The sequence below is a fragment of the Hyla sarda genome, chromosome 1, assembly GCF_029499605.1.
Source record: "Hyla sarda isolate aHylSar1 chromosome 1, aHylSar1.hap1, whole genome shotgun sequence".
In the NCBI taxonomy this organism is placed as follows: Eukaryota; Metazoa; Chordata; class Amphibia; order Anura; family Hylidae; genus Hyla; species Hyla sarda.
In genome coordinates this window covers 460,833,531-460,853,859 of record NC_079189.1, presented here as the reverse complement: position 1 = coordinate 460,853,859, position 20,329 = coordinate 460,833,531, and the positions used below count along the sequence as shown (strand labels likewise).

The 20,329-nt window shown below is 39.8% G+C and overlaps 1 protein-coding gene across 5 annotated transcripts in view; it reads left to right on the top strand.

Annotated features, from left to right (window-relative positions):
- Positions 1–20,329, top strand: part of CAMKK2 (calcium/calmodulin dependent protein kinase kinase 2) — a 102,926-nt gene that overhangs the window by 66,431 nt on the left and 16,166 nt on the right. For all 5 annotated transcript variants that reach the window (XM_056534628.1, XM_056534601.1, XM_056534624.1 and 2 more), the window contains exons 7-10: positions 3,170–3,206; positions 4,460–4,481; positions 15,221–15,309; positions 20,040–20,239. In XM_056534628.1, coding sequence (XP_056390603.1) covers positions 3,170–3,206; positions 4,460–4,481; positions 15,221–15,309; positions 20,040–20,239 — 348 coding nt within the window. The remainder of the gene's footprint in view (positions 1–3,169; positions 3,207–4,459; positions 4,482–15,220; positions 15,310–20,039; positions 20,240–20,329) is intronic.

The following is a 20,329-nucleotide window of genomic DNA, read 5'->3' as shown; positions in this document are numbered from 1 at the left end:
ATGACCAGTGATCATGTCCTGGGACAAAAAGTGTGGGAACTCGCCCAAGATTTTCACTCAAAGGCTGATCCTGCAGGACTCTTGCTAATGGGAATGGTGTGCCTGCTGTGGAAAAAGTGCAGGAACTCATTACCCACACGTTCCTGTAGGACTTAAGCCCTGATCATGACACATGCTAGCTTGTTTTTTCCAGTGTCTACATATTTTTACGAAAGGCACAATTGTACTGTTTTTCAAGTTAAACTCCACCTTGAGGACACAGAATGAAGGTGAAATGTCTGCTAAGTGAATGGAGCGTTCAGCATTTGTCAATTTTTGGAAGTCCCAGTGAGAGTGAATAGATAAGCGGCACTGCCATTACATTTACTTTGGTAAAACTCAGTTGGACTCTGTTGTTGTGATCAGGAAGGGTCCCAGCAGTTGGACACTGACCAATCAGCAAGTTTAATTTTGGAATAACACCTTTAATTGTAAACACAATTAGGGAGATTTATGAAAACCTGTAATGAGGAAAGTGGGTCATGTCCCATAGCAACCAATCAAATTGCTTCTTTCATTTTTAAAAGGGCCTCTGTAAAAGCAAAGAAGAAATCTGACTGGGGCAACTGGTTAGCTTTTCCCCTACACAGGTTTTGATAAATCTCCCCAAATTTACTTAGAAGCTTCCCATATCAGAGGTGTATGTAAATTAAACACTAACAGAAATGTATCCCAAGCAAGCAGATGAAAAAAACTTGTCAGCTACCCATGAATGCTGTGAGGCATGGTCCTCAAAGGGATTCAAAGGGACTGTGATAGGAAAAAGTGCCTCAACAAAAGCCTAAAGGTTTCAAAATCAAGAGGTTTTTGTAAAATAAGATAAACCATGACCTGGTTGCATGCCATATGCACCAAATACCTGTTTGCCTAAGAACTACTCTGTTTACCTTCTGAAAACATTTAAAAAATGTATGTGAGGAAAGGCAAAATAGAAATATTGAACAACAGAAATGAAGACAGAATAAAGCAGTGATCAGGGTCCCTTTAAGTGCCCTTTTACACAGGCCAGTTGTATTAGTTACTGAATGATCATAGCGATAATTGGCTTCTGTAAATGAAGATCAGAGATAAATATTTAGTTTCAAAGAAGCTCGACTAGAGAAATCTACTTTTTCACTACTTTTTTTTATTACTTTATGCAGTCTACTTTGTTCATTTTAAACCCGTGTCTTTGTATTAAGACCCCAGTCTTCGATATATTTAACAAAAGTCTGCAAAGTGATGTCCCTGGTCATTGCAGATCCTATTAATGTTCTCCTGATGGAGCCTGGAGAGCAATTTGCCTTGTGTAAACATTTCAGATCATTGATAGCAGTTACATTTACCATAGCTGAGGATACGTCAGCCAGCGCTCACATGATTAAAAGAAATAAGATAAATGAAATTCTCCGACAACATTGGCTCACTTAGATTGGCTACTTACTTGGCAACGGAGGTGGAAAACTGTACAAATGTGTGACATAAAGCAAACACCAAGCACAAGCAGCCTGAATATTTTAACTCTTTCAGCCACTGTGAATTAATGACCATATTTAGTTTCTTTGCTTGCATTTTGTGTGTAGGGGTGTGTGTCTATGTGTATATATATTATATATATACACACACACACACACACAGACAAAAAGGAAGCAAAGCATATTGGCCCAGATTTATTAATCTGAGACAGAAACTGTCTGGTTTTGCTCTTAGCAACCAATCACAGCTCGGCTTTCATATTACCCGAGCTCAATAAGATAGAAAAGCTGACCTGTGATTGGTTGCTATGTGCACAAACCAGTTAGTTTTCAGCTCAGACAGATGCCTGGTTCAGTTTTAGCACATTCAGGTATTACTCACTGGCATTAATTAACACCATGGGTACCGTAAAACACAAGCAATTATGGTAATTCTTTATTTACACTAGTCCTGACAATGCTAAACTACCCTTTTATTTTGAGTAAGAAAGGAATTTTTCCCCTAGTATAGGGTGATTGGCATCAGCCTCATAAAGTTTTTTTTTTTTTTTTTCCTTCCATATCAACACAGTAGGGGCAGAATAGGGATATACCGTAGGTTGACCTTGATTTTATAACTTTGCACAGCATCAGCTTAAAGACTGGTATCGTTTTGTATTATTGCCAAATCGGCTATCTGTCTGTCTGCCCATTTTTACTTCTTCCCCTGTAGCCACCAGTTATAACAATGCATTAGCCCCTAAGCCACCTTAAATCACCAAAGATGTTATTAATAAGCACAAGCCACTCTAGTAATGGTCACCATCAGACCATAAGACACCTCGGAACATTAGCAACATTTAGCATAGGGTCACACGTTGAGTAAACATTGCTTATCTGACGCTGCATATTTTACGCTGCTTATTTCTGCGCTAGTAAAGTCTATGGTTGTTTATTATTACTCCCATAGACTTTACTAGCACAGAAATACATAACGTATGTGCTATGTGTGACTTTAATATTGTTGGCCTATCCTTGAGACACGCCATGACTATTAGATTGGCGTGGATTCAATTTCTGACACCCCCACCAATTAACTTATTGGAGGGGCCAGGGTTCTCTGGGGAGTGCTGCAGCCTCTGCATAGTTTACCAGGCACTGCTTCCCGCACAGCTCCCTACATCTCTACCATGGCTGTACCTGATGCCCTCTGCAGGTTAGTGCTATTAAAGTAAATAGGATTAAGGTGCAGTGCTAAGAGTCTAGTGGATGACTTCAGTTATTATTGGGAAAGGTGATCAATTGTTAAGTTTTAGGGGACAATTACTTGTCACACTGTATGGGTGATGGAAACGTATAGAAATAGGAACATTAATCAATAGGTACAGTATCTGTGATCACGTGCTTCATAATGCAATATAAGGCAGAACCTTTTTATTTCTTTCTTATACAGAACTATTTACTTACTCATAAATAAAGAGTTTACGGTCTTCATTAAGGGCAGGGGTTGCTCAATGGCTTCCCTCGTTTCAAGACAAGACAAGATCTACATTGACTTTACACATTGTACTTTGTAATAAAATAGATGGATTGATAACGGGAACACATTTATGCCAGAAAATCCTGCCTTGTAAATAGAAGTTTGCTTTTTATGCCCCTTGGCTATGTTCTGACTTCTGCTTATTTTCTGTTGCTAGGTGCTGGATGACCCAGGCGAGGACCATCTGTACATGGGTAGGAAAACTTAAGCTTATTTTAGGCACTGTAACCTTTCTGCTTTAGAGGGGTGTATTCACTATATATGATTTTGAGTCTAGTTTCAAGACTTGTGAAAGGTTATATGATTCCAGCAGGTTTGCTAACTATAAATTCATTTTAAAACAATGAGAAAGTATTATACAAACATGTAGGCCATATTTGCATGGCTTACTTTTTATTCTGCACCCATTCATTTTAATGGGACTCAATAGTTCATACAGCATGGATTTAAATCCCGGCCACAAGGCGGAAAAAAATTACATAACCCCTTTTGACATGTATCTACAGTGGGTTAATTCTAAATGTGTCATTTGATCAGTTTTAATATTTTTTTCCCTTTTTTTTTTTCCTTTTTTTTTTTTGTTTGGTCAGGTACTCCTCATAATTTCATAGTATAGTGCTCAAACATTGATATTGTGTTCTTTACTGAGGAAATAAAAAAATAAATAATTTTTATATGCGGTGCCGCAAGTGCATCTATAGACCTATTTTTTCAATTTCTTCTAGTGATTTCAGCTGACGTACAATCCCAGACACCAGAAGGCTTTTCCTATACTACATATGGAATTGCTATATGTATATGAGGCCTCTACTTATCTATATTATGGACTCTAGCGGGGGGGACCTTCCTCTGTAATACTGTGTTTAATGGGGCATGCCATGACTTCTGTTTTCATGCCAAGGCACATGGGTACATTATGACATAGCATTATTTTATAGGCACAGTATTACAGATCCTTACCACATGGATAGGAACTAAAAAAAAAAAAAAAAAAAAAAAAGAAAGAAAACCCAAAATAAATAAAGAAAATGTATTTAAATATGATAGTTGACTAACATACAGGTGTGTATCATTGCCAATATACTACAGATATAACATCTTATCACCTGGTGTGTCACTGTAAGGACTGGTAGTCCAAAGTATAACATGACTGCATTTCATATCTTCAAATTAAAGCAGAAGTTCATTAGTTTCATCCTGCACGATCTTCAAACTCAGTTTCACCGTGGGGAGACGTAGGCCGCTCTGGGTGGTGCAGTTGCCGAGGCAACTGTACCACGCTTGACAAAGTTCTGTGTAAGTGTCCTTAGTCTGATGAAGATTGTGCTGGATCAGAGTATTAGACTTGCACTTTAAATATCTTTGTTCTTGTATTTTGTAGAATGCATAATTCTTGCTGATATAGAAAACATATTAATAACAGCTTTTAATATTTTTTGTTTTTCAGTGTTTGAATTGGTTAAGCGGGGGTAAGTGTTGATGGACACAAGTATTGTATTAATGTTAACAAGTAATTTGTTAATGTTTCTTTAGAGGCTTTCCTGGGACTACAATATTAATGGCCTATCCCTAGCATAGGCCATGAATAGATTCCAGCATCGTTTCCACTCAGCTGATTTAGGGTACATTCCCACACGGCGTATTTGCTGCGTATTTTATTTTCCCTGTTGAAGTCAATGGGTAGGAAAATACGCAGCACCAAATACGCAGCAAATACGCAGCAAAATACGCCGTGTGGGAACGTACCCTTAAGGTATATTCTCATGTGCGTATTTTTGCAGAGATCTGCAGCAAAAATATGCATGTGTGGACGTACCCTTAAGGTTCTTACTGCATTCCCCCTTCTTTAGCCTTTAGTAGCAACACTGTAGTTTAGGTAGTGACTGTGCCTGGCATTGAAGCTCACAGCAATTTTCAAACTTGGGTGAATGGGACTGTAATACCAGGCATAGCCACTACCATAATTATCGAACTGTGTATGGTAAACGAGAATTAGGCCTCAGCATTTGCCGGAGCACCACAGTCTCTTCAGATCAATTTGGTAAAGATGTCATGATTATTATAGTCCTGAAAAACGTATTAAAGGGTTACTCCACTGGAAAACATAATTTTTTTTTTTAATCAACTGGTGCCAAAAAGTTAAACAGATTAGTACTGGAAGGATTAAGATTTTTAAATAGAAGTAATTTACAAATCAGCTTCTATATGCTTCACAGGAAGTTCTTTTATTTTTGAATTTCCTTTGTCTGACCACAGTGCTCTCTGCTGACACCTCTGTCCATTTTAGGAACTGTCCAGAGTACAAGCAAATACCCATAGCAAACCTATCCTGCTCTGGACAGTTCCTAAAATGGACAGAGGTGTCAGCAGAGAGCACTGTGGTCAGACAGAAAGGAAATTCAAAAAGGAAAGAACTTCCTTTGGAGCATGAAGCAGCTGATAAATACTGAAAGGATTAAGATTTTTAAATAGAAGTAATGCACGCTGAGGCCCTCTGCATTCCTATGCATTCATCTGTCTGACACCGCCACTGTGTTCATAAAATAAAGAACTTTGAAGCTAATATCCTGGGTGAGTGCCGTCCTCTATTCTCACTTCATTCATTTACAAATCTGTTTAACTTTCTGGCACCAGTCGATAAAAAATTTTTTTTCCCATTGGAGTACTCCTTTAACACCCAGTCTACACAGGGGAAAGATCTGTCAACCAGGGCTGTTGGAGTGCTCCAATGACACACAGGCCTGTTCTCAGCTGAAGTGAAAACTATGATCTCTCTGATAGGGCACAGCCGTTCATAGCTAATCATAGATCATTTTGATTAGGGAGCCATTCAATGTTTCATGCAGCTCTTGGTTTGGGCAGCATAATGCTAGTGACAGGTCCCTCTTAATGCTTTTTGACAGTTGTGCTATGCAAATGTGATGATAAAATTAGATTATTTATAAATGTTCTCAAAACCAAGTGCTTTACATTGAGGTTTTCTTTATTCATACTGTGCACATATATCAGAAATTAATGTTCATTCAGATGTAAAAGACAAATTGTGCCATTTTACCATTACTTATCAAAGCTTAAAGCTAGAATGAAAAAGTATTTGCTTAACCTACAAATATAACAGCCACAGAGAGTGAAAATAGCATTAATGCTATGACTGGTCTTCAAAATGTGGCAGGTGGAAATTCCCTAAATGTGCACCCACTTTTGTAAAAAAAAAAAAAAACATTTATGGTTTTTGGGGCTCATACACAATAAACTGTTTCTACAAAGTTAAAAGCATACAAATGTCCATATCTGGGTATTGGAAAGCTTAATATTTTTCTCTACTGGAACCAAGGAGCCTAGGCCAAACCCTGAAAAACACCCCACAGTATAATCGCACAATTTAGTCAGGTTGGTAACGTTCTCCTGGCATTCACAGGCCAATACTTGTCTATCAGACTGCCAGAGAGAAAAGTGTGATTCATTACTCCTTGGAACATGTTTCCACTGCTCCAGAATCCATTGGCAGTGTGCTTTACGCCACTCTATCCCATGCTGGGCATTGTGTTTGGAGATCTAAGGCTTGTCTGCAGCTGCTTGGCCATGGAAAACCCATGATATCGGGCTCCCAGGGAGGTACAGTTTTTGTGCTGATTTTAATGCTGGATGAGGTTTGGAACGCTGCAGTTATTTAGTCAGCAGTGCCTCAGCGCTCTGTAAATTAAGACCTTACTGTCATTAGTAAGAAAATTAAAAAAAAGTCAGTGTAGTAATGTGCCCTAAGACCTGTTTGCATAATAATATGCATGTTTTTATATGTAAAATAAAATCCACATGTAGAAAAGAACAGGGCACTCACGTTTCCATCTGGTGCGGTTTCTCTTTATTTTCAGTGCATTAAAACAGCATTAGCAGGATGCCAATACGAGGTCCTTTGTGGACTTTGTTATACGTAGCTGGCTGGCATCAGGAGGAGAGCACCACTTACCATGGAGCTGGTGTTTCTATATTTCGCTGTGTTGTGGAGTACAGGGGCTGTGAAAGGCTGGAGTGACTGGAATTGACGCTAGTGCCGACTGCTCTTTCTATTCATGCTATTTATATGTAAAATACCTTTTATATGTATTACTTGGCTCACTATTTGCAGACCTTCCAAAGGCTGGGGAATTTCTTCAAGGCCAAAATAACCTTGCCCCCCCCCCCTTAACATGAGGTCTGCACAAACATTTTTACATTTGCAAAGCTTTCTGCCTAAAGTGCATGCATTTCATAACTCTATTGCAGCCGTGTAAATATATATGGTGTAAATACACAAAAAATATGTTCATAAAATGACCAAAGAGAAATCATTTTGGATATAAATGGTGTTTAGCTCACACTGGTGAAAACTGGATTATACACTGCACTGAGGCACAGCAGGGATATAAACACACCTCCCTCCCCTCAGAAAAATGGTCCAAAATACCTAGTTGCTAGGACTAAAAAGAACTAGGGTTCTTTGTAAAATTAAAGAGAGAGACAGAGACCCCTAGTAATCACATCTTTATAAAAAAAAAATTAATGACGTATATTAGGAAAATGCTTAGGTTTTAAGAAAGTATTGAATGAAAAAAGTGGTTTCTAACGACAGTAATGCTGTAACATGGTCTCCACATATCTGAATTGCTGGGGTTCCTAAATGCTCCCACTTTTCAATAATACTATTTATAGTTGACTGTAGATGATTCTAGGAGGGAAGACATTTAATGCACTGACTTGTTGTAGTGGTGGCTCCTATTACAGTACCATACTGGAATTGAGTGAGCTCCATAGAACGATCCATTCTTTCACTAATGTTTATAAAGGCTGACTGCTTTGTTAGATGCTGTATTTTATACACCTGTGGCAATGGGGCTGAATTAAACACCCGAATTCAGGTGTATGTCCCAATGCTTTTGTCTATAAGGTGTATGTCTGGTGTTTTATTTTGCAGTATGAAGAGTTGTGCATAACAGAGCACCATCTACATGTCCAATGAGCACACCTTTTTCTTTAATCTTATAATAAATTCCGTACAGCTTTCACTAGAGACAAAGTCTCATCATTGTAAAATGTGGAGTGTTATGGAGTTCAGTTACTTACAGCCTAAAGGAGACCTGCAGTGACTTTAATGCTGCCTAAGTCATTGAGGCAGTCAGTGTGGATTCTGTCTGCCCCACTGGCATTGATTGATACATTTCCCCCTATACCCAAACAGTGGGGGAGCTGTCAGTCAAGGCTAGTAGGCAGAATCTATCTATGATGATGACTCATGGCTCAGGCAGCATGAAAGGGTTGACAGATTAAGAAGGATCACATTTAGTTTACTCCTATGTATATCAAAATGTACTGTGGAATTGTGTGGTGCTGAACTAGTACACTTTATAGGTATAATGACTTCCATGGACAAAACTAGACCAAAAGATCTCCCTGGGTCCTCGTCTTCTGCCAATAATGCCATTAATACACTAATTTATATCAGTTAGTGCATGTGGGTAAAAGTATGATTTTCCACAACTCTACATCTGTATGAATGTACAAACTAAATTCCAGTAAATTCCAAATTTCAGGAATGATAGCTATGATCTGAGTTGAATAAACTTGGTTTTCTGCTTATATGCTAACAAAGAAAAGCCTCCAGCACTCGTCTTGCACTTGGTGGCCTGTAAATTTCTGTCAAATAGTCCAAAATATATTTCCATATATATAGAATCCCACATATTGAATCTGTTTTTAGGCAACATGAGTAGTTTTGCAGGCGATGTACTGTTATTCTGGAAACAAATGTCTATATTTTACCCCAGTGTTCAAAGACCAATGAGGAGTTCCGTATTAAAACTTTAAAAAAATCACAGCTTTTGTCGAATAACATTTACAGGTTCTCATGATACACTGTAGATAGTAGTTTTACATTGATCTTTTTCTTTAAGTGATCCATGTAAGCATCATCTCAAGCATGTGTTTAATAATATCTGGACTGCAAAAAGTGATATTGTTTTATACATATTCAGATGGTTCTGTGTATTAATGGTTTTATAGAACATCTAAATAATTCATATAAACCCAAGTTGCATTATCGAAAATTTCCGCACATAGAAAATGCCTTGTTATTGTTTCAACACAATCATAAATTCTATTAGATAATATGGACATCAAATAAAGGGTTCTCTCCCCGAGAGCCTCCTCTATGAGCTAGAACAGTGCAGAGATCTGTATGAGCAGCTCCTGTCATGGCTGACTCCAGCCATCCTTGTATTATGAGGATGGCCATTCATCTGAATGACCACCAATGTAATAGTACATTTCCCGAACAGTTAGAAATGCCTGATTGGCCACGGCTGTTGGTAGGGATTGCCTGGGGGTGGGACTGCATTTTGGTAAAAGCACTTTTAATTTTCAGGGAAAAAAATATTCTTTGAATAATAAAAAGTTATACAATTTTTCCAATATGTGATTTCTAGATCAGGTTCTCACAGTTTTCTAGATTTCAGGTTGGCACCATTCAATAGGAACTTAGATGAAAATCTGTCCTGGTCCTGTATGCAAATTAATTCAGTTATATAGCTCTGACCTATTCTGCCCCCATGTATGCTCTCGGCATACCTTACTCTAGCAGACCTCGCACAGATTTCCTGTAGCATTTTTTACAAAGTTTTGGCTGTCTAGACCTTTAAAAAAAAATTCCTCCACTACTGTTCTGCTACGTTACAACGTATTCAAGCACAAGGAAATTTTAGGCAGCTTCATTTCTTTAATTTTCAAAAGCAAACCTGTCTTCTTTTTTGTCCACATTGTTTACCAGGCAATGTAATTTTTTATGACTTAACTGAGAACAGACCAAGTTGTGGACATTATTTCCGCCTGGGTATTTCCTGAGAAGTAATCCCTTTGGAGAAAAGTTTCTGCTTAGAGAGACTGATGTTCTCAGTAGCAAACTATATTTCTATATATTTTTCACTGACCGTTTTGGTTTCTCTCATAGGGGTGGGGAGAGCCATGGAGAGCACTCCCATCATGAATACCCTAGATATAGAATTTGCGCCATTTTGGTAAATTAGAGAGTGCACCTGTTTCCATATTCCACTTGTTGATGGCCCAAGGAGTGCCAATCAGCAAGATCATCGGTCCTTTGCAGAGGATTTATAAAGGCTTAAAGGGGTATTCCAGGATTTTTTTTTATTTGACTATGCTACAGGGGCTGTGTAGTTCATAATATAGTGTCTATACCTGTGTGTGACGGTTTTTTCACAATACTTCTGTGATTTTCACTCCAGTATTGATTTTTGCCAGCATACAAAATGACTGTCTCGGATTTTTCCCAGCTTGCAATGCGGCTGAGACCTGACTCACTAGTCAGCTGATGACAGGGAGCCTGTCTGCTTCAATGGGTGGAGGGATCAATCTGCAACTAATGCAACAGCTGTAGGCACCCTGATTGAAAACCACACTGATTTGAATGGATGCAGCTCATTTATGTTTCAATGAGCGGGGTGGCTGATGTCTGATGTGTGGGAGGGAGGAAGATGGAATTGTGGGATTTTTAGTCAAAAAAGATAAGTCAAACAGGAAATACCAGTTCACAAAAAGCTAGCCACGGTGTTATGGTAATCTCACAACATAGCCATTTAGCCCCAAGACAAGCGCAGATCCTTCCTAAGCATGTCCATTACTGTCTGACAGGTACGTACTAAATCGCCTTATGCTGGATAACCCCTTCAATCAATTGTGGGGCCCATTAAATTAATCTAATCAGAAGGGCTTCCCCTGTTTAGAGAGGGTGATGTGCGGACAATAACAGTGATTTAATTGGTCGCACAAAAGATTCAATCAGCTGACAAACAAGCGTCTACTCATTAGTCAGCTGAACGCTGGCCCTTTTACATGAGCCTACGAATTCTGATTTGCCACTAACATGGCCATGCAACAACACCTTTACACAGGGCAGCATAGTCTGATAACACTGATAAACGTAATTTTAAAGGAGTATTATTGTTCAAGAAAATGTATTCCCTATCCAAAGGATAGGGGATAAATTTCAGATTGCGAGGGGTCGGACCACTGGGACTCCCTGTGATCTCCTTCAGGGCACCCCTGCTCTCCCCAGGAATGTGGTGTGACAGATGCCCCCTCCTTGTATCTCTATGGGAGAGCTGGAGATACAGCGTTCAGGTATCTCCTGCTCTATAGAGATACATGGGGGGGGTGTTTTTTCCTCCTATTCTATGGATAGGGGATACATTTTCCTGAGCTATAGTACTTTAATATTGTGGTTTTAACTGTAGGTTTGCCTATTGTTCAGGTAGCCCAACAATAACAGATTAGTGGGGGCCAACTCACAGCACCACACTGATCAGATGTTTGAAGGGCCATGGAGCTTCAGCAAGCACTGCAACTTCTTCATTATTTACGTTGCTCCATATACCACTACACTGTACATTTAGCAGTAGCTGAGCTTAGTATTGCAGCTGGGTTTTGCATTCACAATTGAGTGGATTGTCGTGGGTGCCGAAAATCAGGGTAGACCATTCATTTCGTCCCAGAAAATATCTTTATGTCCACCATTTGCATTTTAGGAAATTGCATTTGGACTCATTAAGATATGACAATGGACCTCTTGAGGTCATAAATAAGTGACCTATTGCAAGTTAGGGGCCACTGGCAGCAGAATCTCATTGATCTTAGGGGGATTCTGCTGTTCAATTTACACTTTGGAACTTCCATAGCGGAATTGGATGTTGGAATTGGAAATTCCAGCACTATGCTGCAGTGAATGGGACAGCCTTGCTAAGATACGAAAGATGCCTACCTATTTTATGGATAGGGAAGCCATCTTTACATGGACCTTCAATAGTAGGCTATTCCTGTTGCATATTTATTTTGAGACCCGAGTGATGACCAAAGCATTAAAGGTAGTGAAAGATAAGGAGTACAATACATGTGGGGCAAGTGAGGAAAAATAAAATACAATCTGCACAGTTACTTCTTAAGAATTCACTTTAACCTGTTAAAGGGGTGCTCTTTATTTTTTTTAAATCAACTGGTGCCAGGAAATTAAACAGTTTAATTACTTCTATTAAAAAATCCTAATCATTCCATTACTTTTTAGGGGCTGTACACTAGAGAGGAAATGCTTTTCTTTTTGGATTTCTCTTCTGTCACAACCACAGTGCTCTCTGTTGACCTCTGCTGTCCATTTTAGGAACTGTCCAGAGCAGCATATGTTTGCTATGGGGATTTTCTCCTGCTCTGGACAGTTCCTAAAATGGACAACAGAGGTCATCAGAGAGCACTGTGGTTGTGACAGAAGAGAAATCCAAAAAGCTGACAGCGGCATCTAAAGGTGCCTTCATCCCGCCCCGGGTTTTCCAGTGGGGTGGATCCACCCCCCACAGCGCGATCTCACAGGGGCGATCCACTGCTGAGGTAGCCTGAGGGCTTACATCTCCTTCCATGCCGGCTTCTATGCTGTGAATGATAAAGCCTGGCAGGACCAGGGTTATTCAATCGAGCGCAGAACACACAGATCAATGTGGTTTTATGGAACCACATTGATCTGTATGAGGAATCAAATGATTCCTCCTAAAAGTCCCCTAAGGGGACTAAATGTGTAAAAAAAAAGAAAAAAAATTTTGAAAAAAAGTTTCACACACACACATTAACCACTTCCTTATTAAAAGTTTAAGTCACCCCCCTTTTCCCAAATTCCATATAAAAAATAATAAAAATAAACGTATGTGGTATTGCCACGTGCGTAAATGTCCCGACTATAAAAATGTCAATAATTAAGCTGCACGGTCAAAGGAATACGCACCAAAATATTCCAAAGTTTAAAATAGCGTATTTTTGGCCACTTTTTATACCATAAAAAAAATGAATAAAAAGTGATCATAAAGTCCGATCAAAACAAAAATGGTACCGATAAAAACTTCAGATCACGTACAAAATATGAGTTCTTCTATAGCGCCGTACACGGAAAAATAAGTTATAGGGGTCAGAAGAGGACAATTTTAAATGTATTAGTTTTCCTGCATGTAGTTATGATTTTTTCCAGAAGTACGACAAAATCAAACCTATATAAGTAGGGTATCAATCCAATCGTATGGACCTACACAATAAAGATAAGGTGTCATTTTTACCGAAAAATGTACTGTGTAGAAACGTAAGCCCCCAAAATTTACAAAATGACATTTTTCTTCAATTTTGTCGCGCAGTGATTTTTTTTTCCATTTCGCCGTAGATTTTTGGGTAAAATGACTGATGTCATTACAAAGTAAAACTGGTGGCGCAAAAAAAAAATTTGGAAGGGTTATGATTTTTAAAAGGTAAGGAGGAAAAAAACATAAGTGCAAAAAACAGAAAAACGCTTGGTCCTTAAGGGGTTAATGCCTTCTATATCTTCCATTATCAATTGGGATCCAGTGCAATAATAAAACATATAGGGGGGACAGCACACAGCCCTGACATGTTACATTTGCAGGAAAAAGGAAGGAAATAAACCAGGAGTGTAAACCCAGTCCAGAGGATTGTTACTAAAAGTCGTTATAAAGTTGCTTGAAACTCATCCGGTCTAGCACTTTACCCAACCATCCCCAGCTCATATTAAATCTTTTACATTATCTATGGACAACATAGCTGGGGATAGGTTGGCGTCCAGCCTCATCTGGCTCCACCTTCACCTTTCTGAGTTTTTTATGTATGTGGATCCGTCTCTTCATTGTCCAGTTCGCTCCTGAATACAGATGTGTTCTCTTCTACTTCTTTTTCATGATCGGATAAAGTTAGGTCATTTGCTTTTTAAAACTGTTTACACTTCTAAAACTTTCCTAGATCAACGTTGTTGACTTTCTCCATTGGATGCAAACATGTTTTGTGTCCTAACACATCACATTACAGCTGTCACCAAATCATTCTGTTTAGATAGTGGCGACTGTTACCATGACAACATCACAGATAACAAGAGTACGATGTGCTCCTCTTAACCTCTGGATTTCCGCAGTGTGCTGTGTATATAAACTGTTGTATAAACCTAGGTGGCAGCTTTACACATACTTTTTTGGGGTGGCATAAAGCAGTGATCTTGGAAGATGCCACTTTTCTGGCCTTTCATTTACCAACACTGCAGTCAGTCTATTGCCAGCCTGAATGGATGCGTGTAGGAAATCATTGGTAATATTCATCTGCACAGCAAATAGATAGAACAGAACTTAGATTTAGTGGCTCTTTAGAAGAATTACTGGAGAAAGAGGATTAAGTACTAAGAAGCCTCATTCTTCATGCATACAATTACATTAAGAGGCTAATGGGCCTCTTACATGGAGCAATCACTAGTGATATCCGAGTTTCCAATTGGAAAAACAGCTCTGGTATAGACTATACCCTTGACAAGTACAAGTTACTCAACGAAATGTGAACCAATGCTTTAGATATGGATATAATACACAACTCTTAGTTGTCTAGCTAATGACAGCACAATACAACACACAGCCTTTACTGCTATGCCATGACATAATGCACTGAACACGCTAATTCTGTGCTGAGGGATGATATACACAGCACAGTACTTCAGATAGCATGTGGAGGGAGAAGGTGTTTGCAAGGTGCTGTGGCAGCAAAAATGTAAGGAACAGCAGCAGAAGAAACAAAAATGTCACACTAGCTGCTAAGGAGAGGGGGAGATTACACTGCAGCAGTAGGTAAACAAGGGATAGCTGTCCGTTTTTTATGATTGGTCAGAGATGAGATGGAAGCCTTGGTTTACCTTTGTGGATCATGTTCAGCAGGGGGGAGGGCATATGGAGTCATTTTTGGTAAATTAAGTGATTAACAAATATGTGCGGTAACACAGGCTATTAAATGGAGGGAAGTGAACATTTAAGTTTTAGAGGGAACTCGTTTCTGTGAGACATACTGGTTGTTTAAAAAACAAACAAAGCCCAAGCTCTCGCCAAAGATTGTTAAACAACTATCAATTCTAATTGAAGCTTTCTAGCAATATCACATGTTTACTGTTCGTTTAAATTAAGGAAAATAGTAAAATGGTTGCAGTTTTTGCCACAAAAACAAAACAAAAAAAAATGCCAGTATCTCTGGAAGTAAAACAAAAGCAAAATTTTGGCTGCTATTCCAACCAATTTAACATTTTGGATGGTAATAAAATGATTGTCAAGAAAAGTGATATTAAACACCTTCACCTATTTTGTTTGTCATTTAGGGCAGTTATGGATATACCCACTACCAAGCCTCTAACAGAAGACCAGGCGAGGTTTTACTTCCAGGACCTTATTAAAGGAATTGAGTATTGTAAGTCTTTATACTTTTATGTTCTCACTCTAAAGTGTGGGGGAAGTATTTTTACATAAAATTAATCTCTAAGAAATCTCTAAGCTACGAACCCCCCCCCCCCCCCTCCTCATATTTCAGGTTATAAGTATGACGCATCCTGTTTGTAGCCTACATTTGGCTTATACACATCTTTTTTTTATTCTTTTTTAATACAATGGAGCATATAAAGGGAATATCCAACATATTCCAAATGTAATGTACGCCTCACTTGCTGGAAAACCAGCACTCACTTGAAGCTTTTTTTTTTTTTTTATTCCTTTTTTTTAAATTAATTTATTAAAACTCCTTAACGACGTAGGACATATTTTTACGTCCTGCGCCGGCTCCCGCGATATAACGCTGGGTCACGCGGTGGCCCCACATCATATTGGGCCCAGTATTAAAGGGGTACTCCGGTGAAAACCTTTTTTCTTTTAAATCAACTGGTGCCAGAAACTTAAACATATTTGTAAATTACTTCTATTAAAAAAATCTTAATCCTTCCAGAACTTATTAGCTGCTGAATGCTACAGAGGAAATTCCTTTCTTTTTGGAACACTGATGACATCATGTTCCTTTCTTTTTGGAACACTGATGACATCATGAGCACAGTGCTATCTGCTGACATCTCTGTACATTTTAGCAACCGTGCATAGCTGATGTATGCTAAGGGCAGCATGGTGGCTTATTGGTTAGCACTGCTGCCTTGCAGGACTAAGGACAACAATAAATAAATAAAGACTTATTATTATTATTATAATAACGTCAGTAGAGAGCACTGTGCTCGTGATGTCATCAGAGAGCATTCCTCAAAGAATAATTTCCTCTGTAGTATTCAGCAGCTAATACGTACAGGAAGGATTAAGATTTTTTAATAGAAGTAATTTACAAATCTGTTTAACTTTCCGGAGCCAGTTGATTTAAAAGAAAAAAGGTTTTCACCGGAGTACCCCTTTAACCCTTCAGACGCGGCTATCAAAGTTGACCGCCACGTCTGAAGTGAAACTGAAAGCATCCCGGCAGCTCAGTAAGGCTGTTCGGGACCGCTGCGGCATCCCGAACAGCTTGCAGGACACCAGGAGGATCCCTACCTGCCTCCTGTGTGTCCGATCGCCGAATGACTGCTCCATGCCTGAGATCCAGGCAGGAGCAGTCAAGCGCCGATAACACTGATCAATGCCATGCTATTGCATGGCAGTGAACAGTGTAAGAGATCAGTGTATGCAATGTTATAGTACCCTATGGGGGCTATAACATTGAAAAAAAAAGTGTTAATAAATGTGATTTAACCCCTTCCGTAATAAAAGTTTGAATCGCCCCCTTTTCCCATAAAAAAATTTTTTTTAATAAAAATAAATATAAACATGTGGTATTGCCGCATGCGTAAATGTCCCAAAAAAATATATTATTCATTAAATGCACGGAGAAAGAATTCACATCTGCACTCAACTGGATACAACTTTATTTCATAATCATGTAAAGGAAAGCCGGCCTGGTGGGATCGGGAAAAGGAGCGCAACAGCCGGAGCTGTGCGGGTGGGCGGCTGTTGCGCTCCGGCTGTTGCGCTCCTTCTCCCGATCCCACCAGGCCGGCTTTCCTTTGCATGATGATGAAATAAAGTAAAGTTGTATCCAGGTGAGTGCAGCTGTGAATTCTTTCTCCGTGCATTTAATACAGATGTCTCCATTTCTAATGCATCTTGCACCCCTGTTCTCCGGACGTTACTATTCCCCGCTCGGGACATTCCCCTTGTATTTTGCATGACCTCATCTTTAGTAGTGCTGTCTCATCTTTCTTCCTACCATCTCTATATTATTAATTAAACCGCACGGTCAATGGCGTACACATAGAAAAATTCTAAAGTCCAAAATAGCTTATTTTTTGTCACTTTTTATACCATTAAAAAATTAATAAAAAGTGATCAAAAAGTCAGATCAGAACAAAAATGGTACCGTATATACTCGAGTATAAGCCGACCCGAGTATAAGCCGAGGCCCCTAATTTCAACCCAAAATCCCAGGAAAAGTTATTGACTCGAGTATAAGCCTAGGGTGGGAAATACATCATCCCCCCCTGTCATCATCCAGACCCCCGTCATTAACATCCTCATCATCATCACCCTGTCATCATCCAGACCCTCATCATAATCACCTGTCATCATCCCCTTGTCATCATCCCACACCCCCCCTTCATCATCCCCTTGTCATCATCCCCACCCCCCTTCATCATCCCCTTGTCATCATCCCACACCCCCCCCTTCATCATGCCCTTGTCATCATCCCCTTATCATCCCACCCCCCCCTTCATCATCCTCTTGTCATCATCCGCCCTCAGTGGTCTTCAACCTGCGGACCTCCAGAGGTTTCAAAACTACAACTCCCAGCAAGCCCGGGCAGCCATCGGCTGTCCGGGCTTGCTGGGAGTTGTAGTTTTGAAACCTCTGGAGGTCCGCAGCTTGAAGACCACTGCGGCCTTCGACATCATCCAGCCCCCTCTCACCCCCTTTAGTTCTGTACAGTACTCGCCTCCGCTCGGCGCTGGTCCGGTGCTGCAGGACTGTCCGGTGAGGAGGTCGTCCGGTGGGATATCTTCACCGGGGGCGCCTCTTCTCCGCGCTTCGGGCCCAGAATAGAGGCGTTGCCTTGACGATGATGCAGAAGTACGTTGGTAATGAACGTACCTCTGCGTCGTCGTCAAGGCAACGTGACTATTCTGGGGCCGGTCCCGAAGCGCTTAGAAGAGGCCTCCCCGGTGAAGATAGCAGCCCGGAACCACTATCCCACCGGACCACCTCCTCTCCGGACAGTCCTGCAGCACCGGACCAGCGCCGAGCAGAGGCGAGTACTGTACAGAACTAAAGGGGGTGAGAGGGGGCTGGATGATGTCGAAGGCCGCTGTGGTCTTCAACCTGCGGACCTCCAGAGGTTTCAAAACTACAACTCCCAGCAAGCCCGGACAGCCGATGGCTGCCCGGGCTTTCTGGGAGTTGTAGTTTTGAAACCTCTGGAGGTCCGCAGGTTGAAGACCACTGTGGGTGGAGAGTTCACTCGAGTATAAGCCGAGGGGGGTGTTTTCAGCACGAAAAATCGTGCTGAAAAACTCTGCTTATACTCGAGTATATACGGTACCGATAAAAACTTCAGATCACGGTGCAAAAAATTAGCTCTCATACATCCCCATATGCGGAAAAATAAAAATTTATAGGGGTCAGAAGATGACCATTTTAAACGTATAAATGTTTCTACATGAAGTTATGATTTTTTCTAGACGTACGACAAAATAAAACCTAGATTTTTAGGTATCATTTTAACCATATGGACCTACAGAATAATTATAATGTGTCATTTTTACCCAAAAATGCATTGCGTAGAAACGGAAGCCCCCAAAAGTTACAAAAATTGCATTTTTTCTTAAATTTTGTCGCACAATGATTTTTTTTTCCGTTTTGCCGTGGATTTTTGGGTAAAATGACTAATGTCACTGCAAAGTAGAATTGGTGGCGCAAAAAAATAAGCCATAATATGGATTTTTAGGTGGCAAATTGAAAGGGTTATAATTTTGAAAAGGTAAGGAGGAAAAAACGAAAATGCAAAAACTGAAAAACGCTGAGTCTTTAAGGGGTTAAATAAGTTTAGGTCACTCATGCCTAGCAGACAGACCGCCAAATGGGCCAGAAGAACCTGAAAAAAAGAAAGCGAAAGGAGAAGAGCAGTTAAGGGGGGCTATAACACTTCTTGGTTTATTCACCAAGACAATATGGGAGAGCTTTATCAAAACTTGGGCAGAAAAAGTGGAGATTGCTTCTTTCATTTTTCAGAGGTGTTTTTCTAAATTAAAGAAGAAATCTGCTTGGTCAACGTTTCCTCTACACCGGTTTTGATATATCCCCCCCTTCCCCCCATAGCCTTCATAGACAACCTATGTATTTGCGTCACATTTCCATTCTACCTGAGCCTTTCTTAAACATGCAATTTTGAAAATGGCTCAGGCAGAGCAGAGACGTGTCAAGAATGTAAGTGATCTCAATCTTTATACTATACAGTGGGTCACATTAAAGCCTTTGGTAGGAACATTTTGGAGATGCTTTATAACATTATGTGAGTAGAACCTTAGATACATGGACATTTCAATGTTGCATTTTTTAAATGTGACATTTTATTATCCCTGTGATAGTTCCGATCATAAATTTAATAGATATATGTAATTTATTCAGGTAATATGAACCAGATTAGAATATACCTTATTTTAATTGATAAAAACCATTATACGGGATATGAAGAAAAACTGAAAATCATCCACACTCACCATTAAGTATACGACAATGCTCCTAATATCGGGGCTGACCGAGGATACGGGCTGCAGAGATGGACGGCGCTCAGAGGCTCTGAGCGCCGTCCATCTCGGCAGCCCGTTTCCTCGGTCAGCCACGGTCTTAGGAGCATTGTCGTATACTTAATGGTGAGTGCGGATGATTTTCAGTTTTTCTTCATATCCCGTACATTGATATATATCTTGTTACATCCTAGCACCACCACCGACTCTATACAGGATAGAAGACTGGTGCAGGCTACTAACACTCCATACCTGGTCAACTGTTAATGGCTGAATAGTGCAGTGCCGTCTTATTTTCTTCTTCTACATGTATATAAAAAACATTATTTTACATATACAGTGACATTTTTATATATATATTTTTTTTATCTTGCAGTACATTATCAGAAAATCATACATCGTGATGTTAAACCCTCCAACCTTTTAGTGGGTGAAGATGGTCACATTAAGATTGCTGACTTTGGAGTCAGTAACCAGTTTGAGGGAACAGATGCTTTTTTGTCTAACACAGTGGGTACACCAGCATTCATGGCTCCCGAGACCCTGTCTGAAACACGCAAAATATTTTCAGGAAAGGTAAATTAGCTGTGTCTAACTATAATATTGTGGAGGTTGCATGGACAAAAGATCCTTATGTGTGTTTGTTCATAATCTACTTCTTAATGT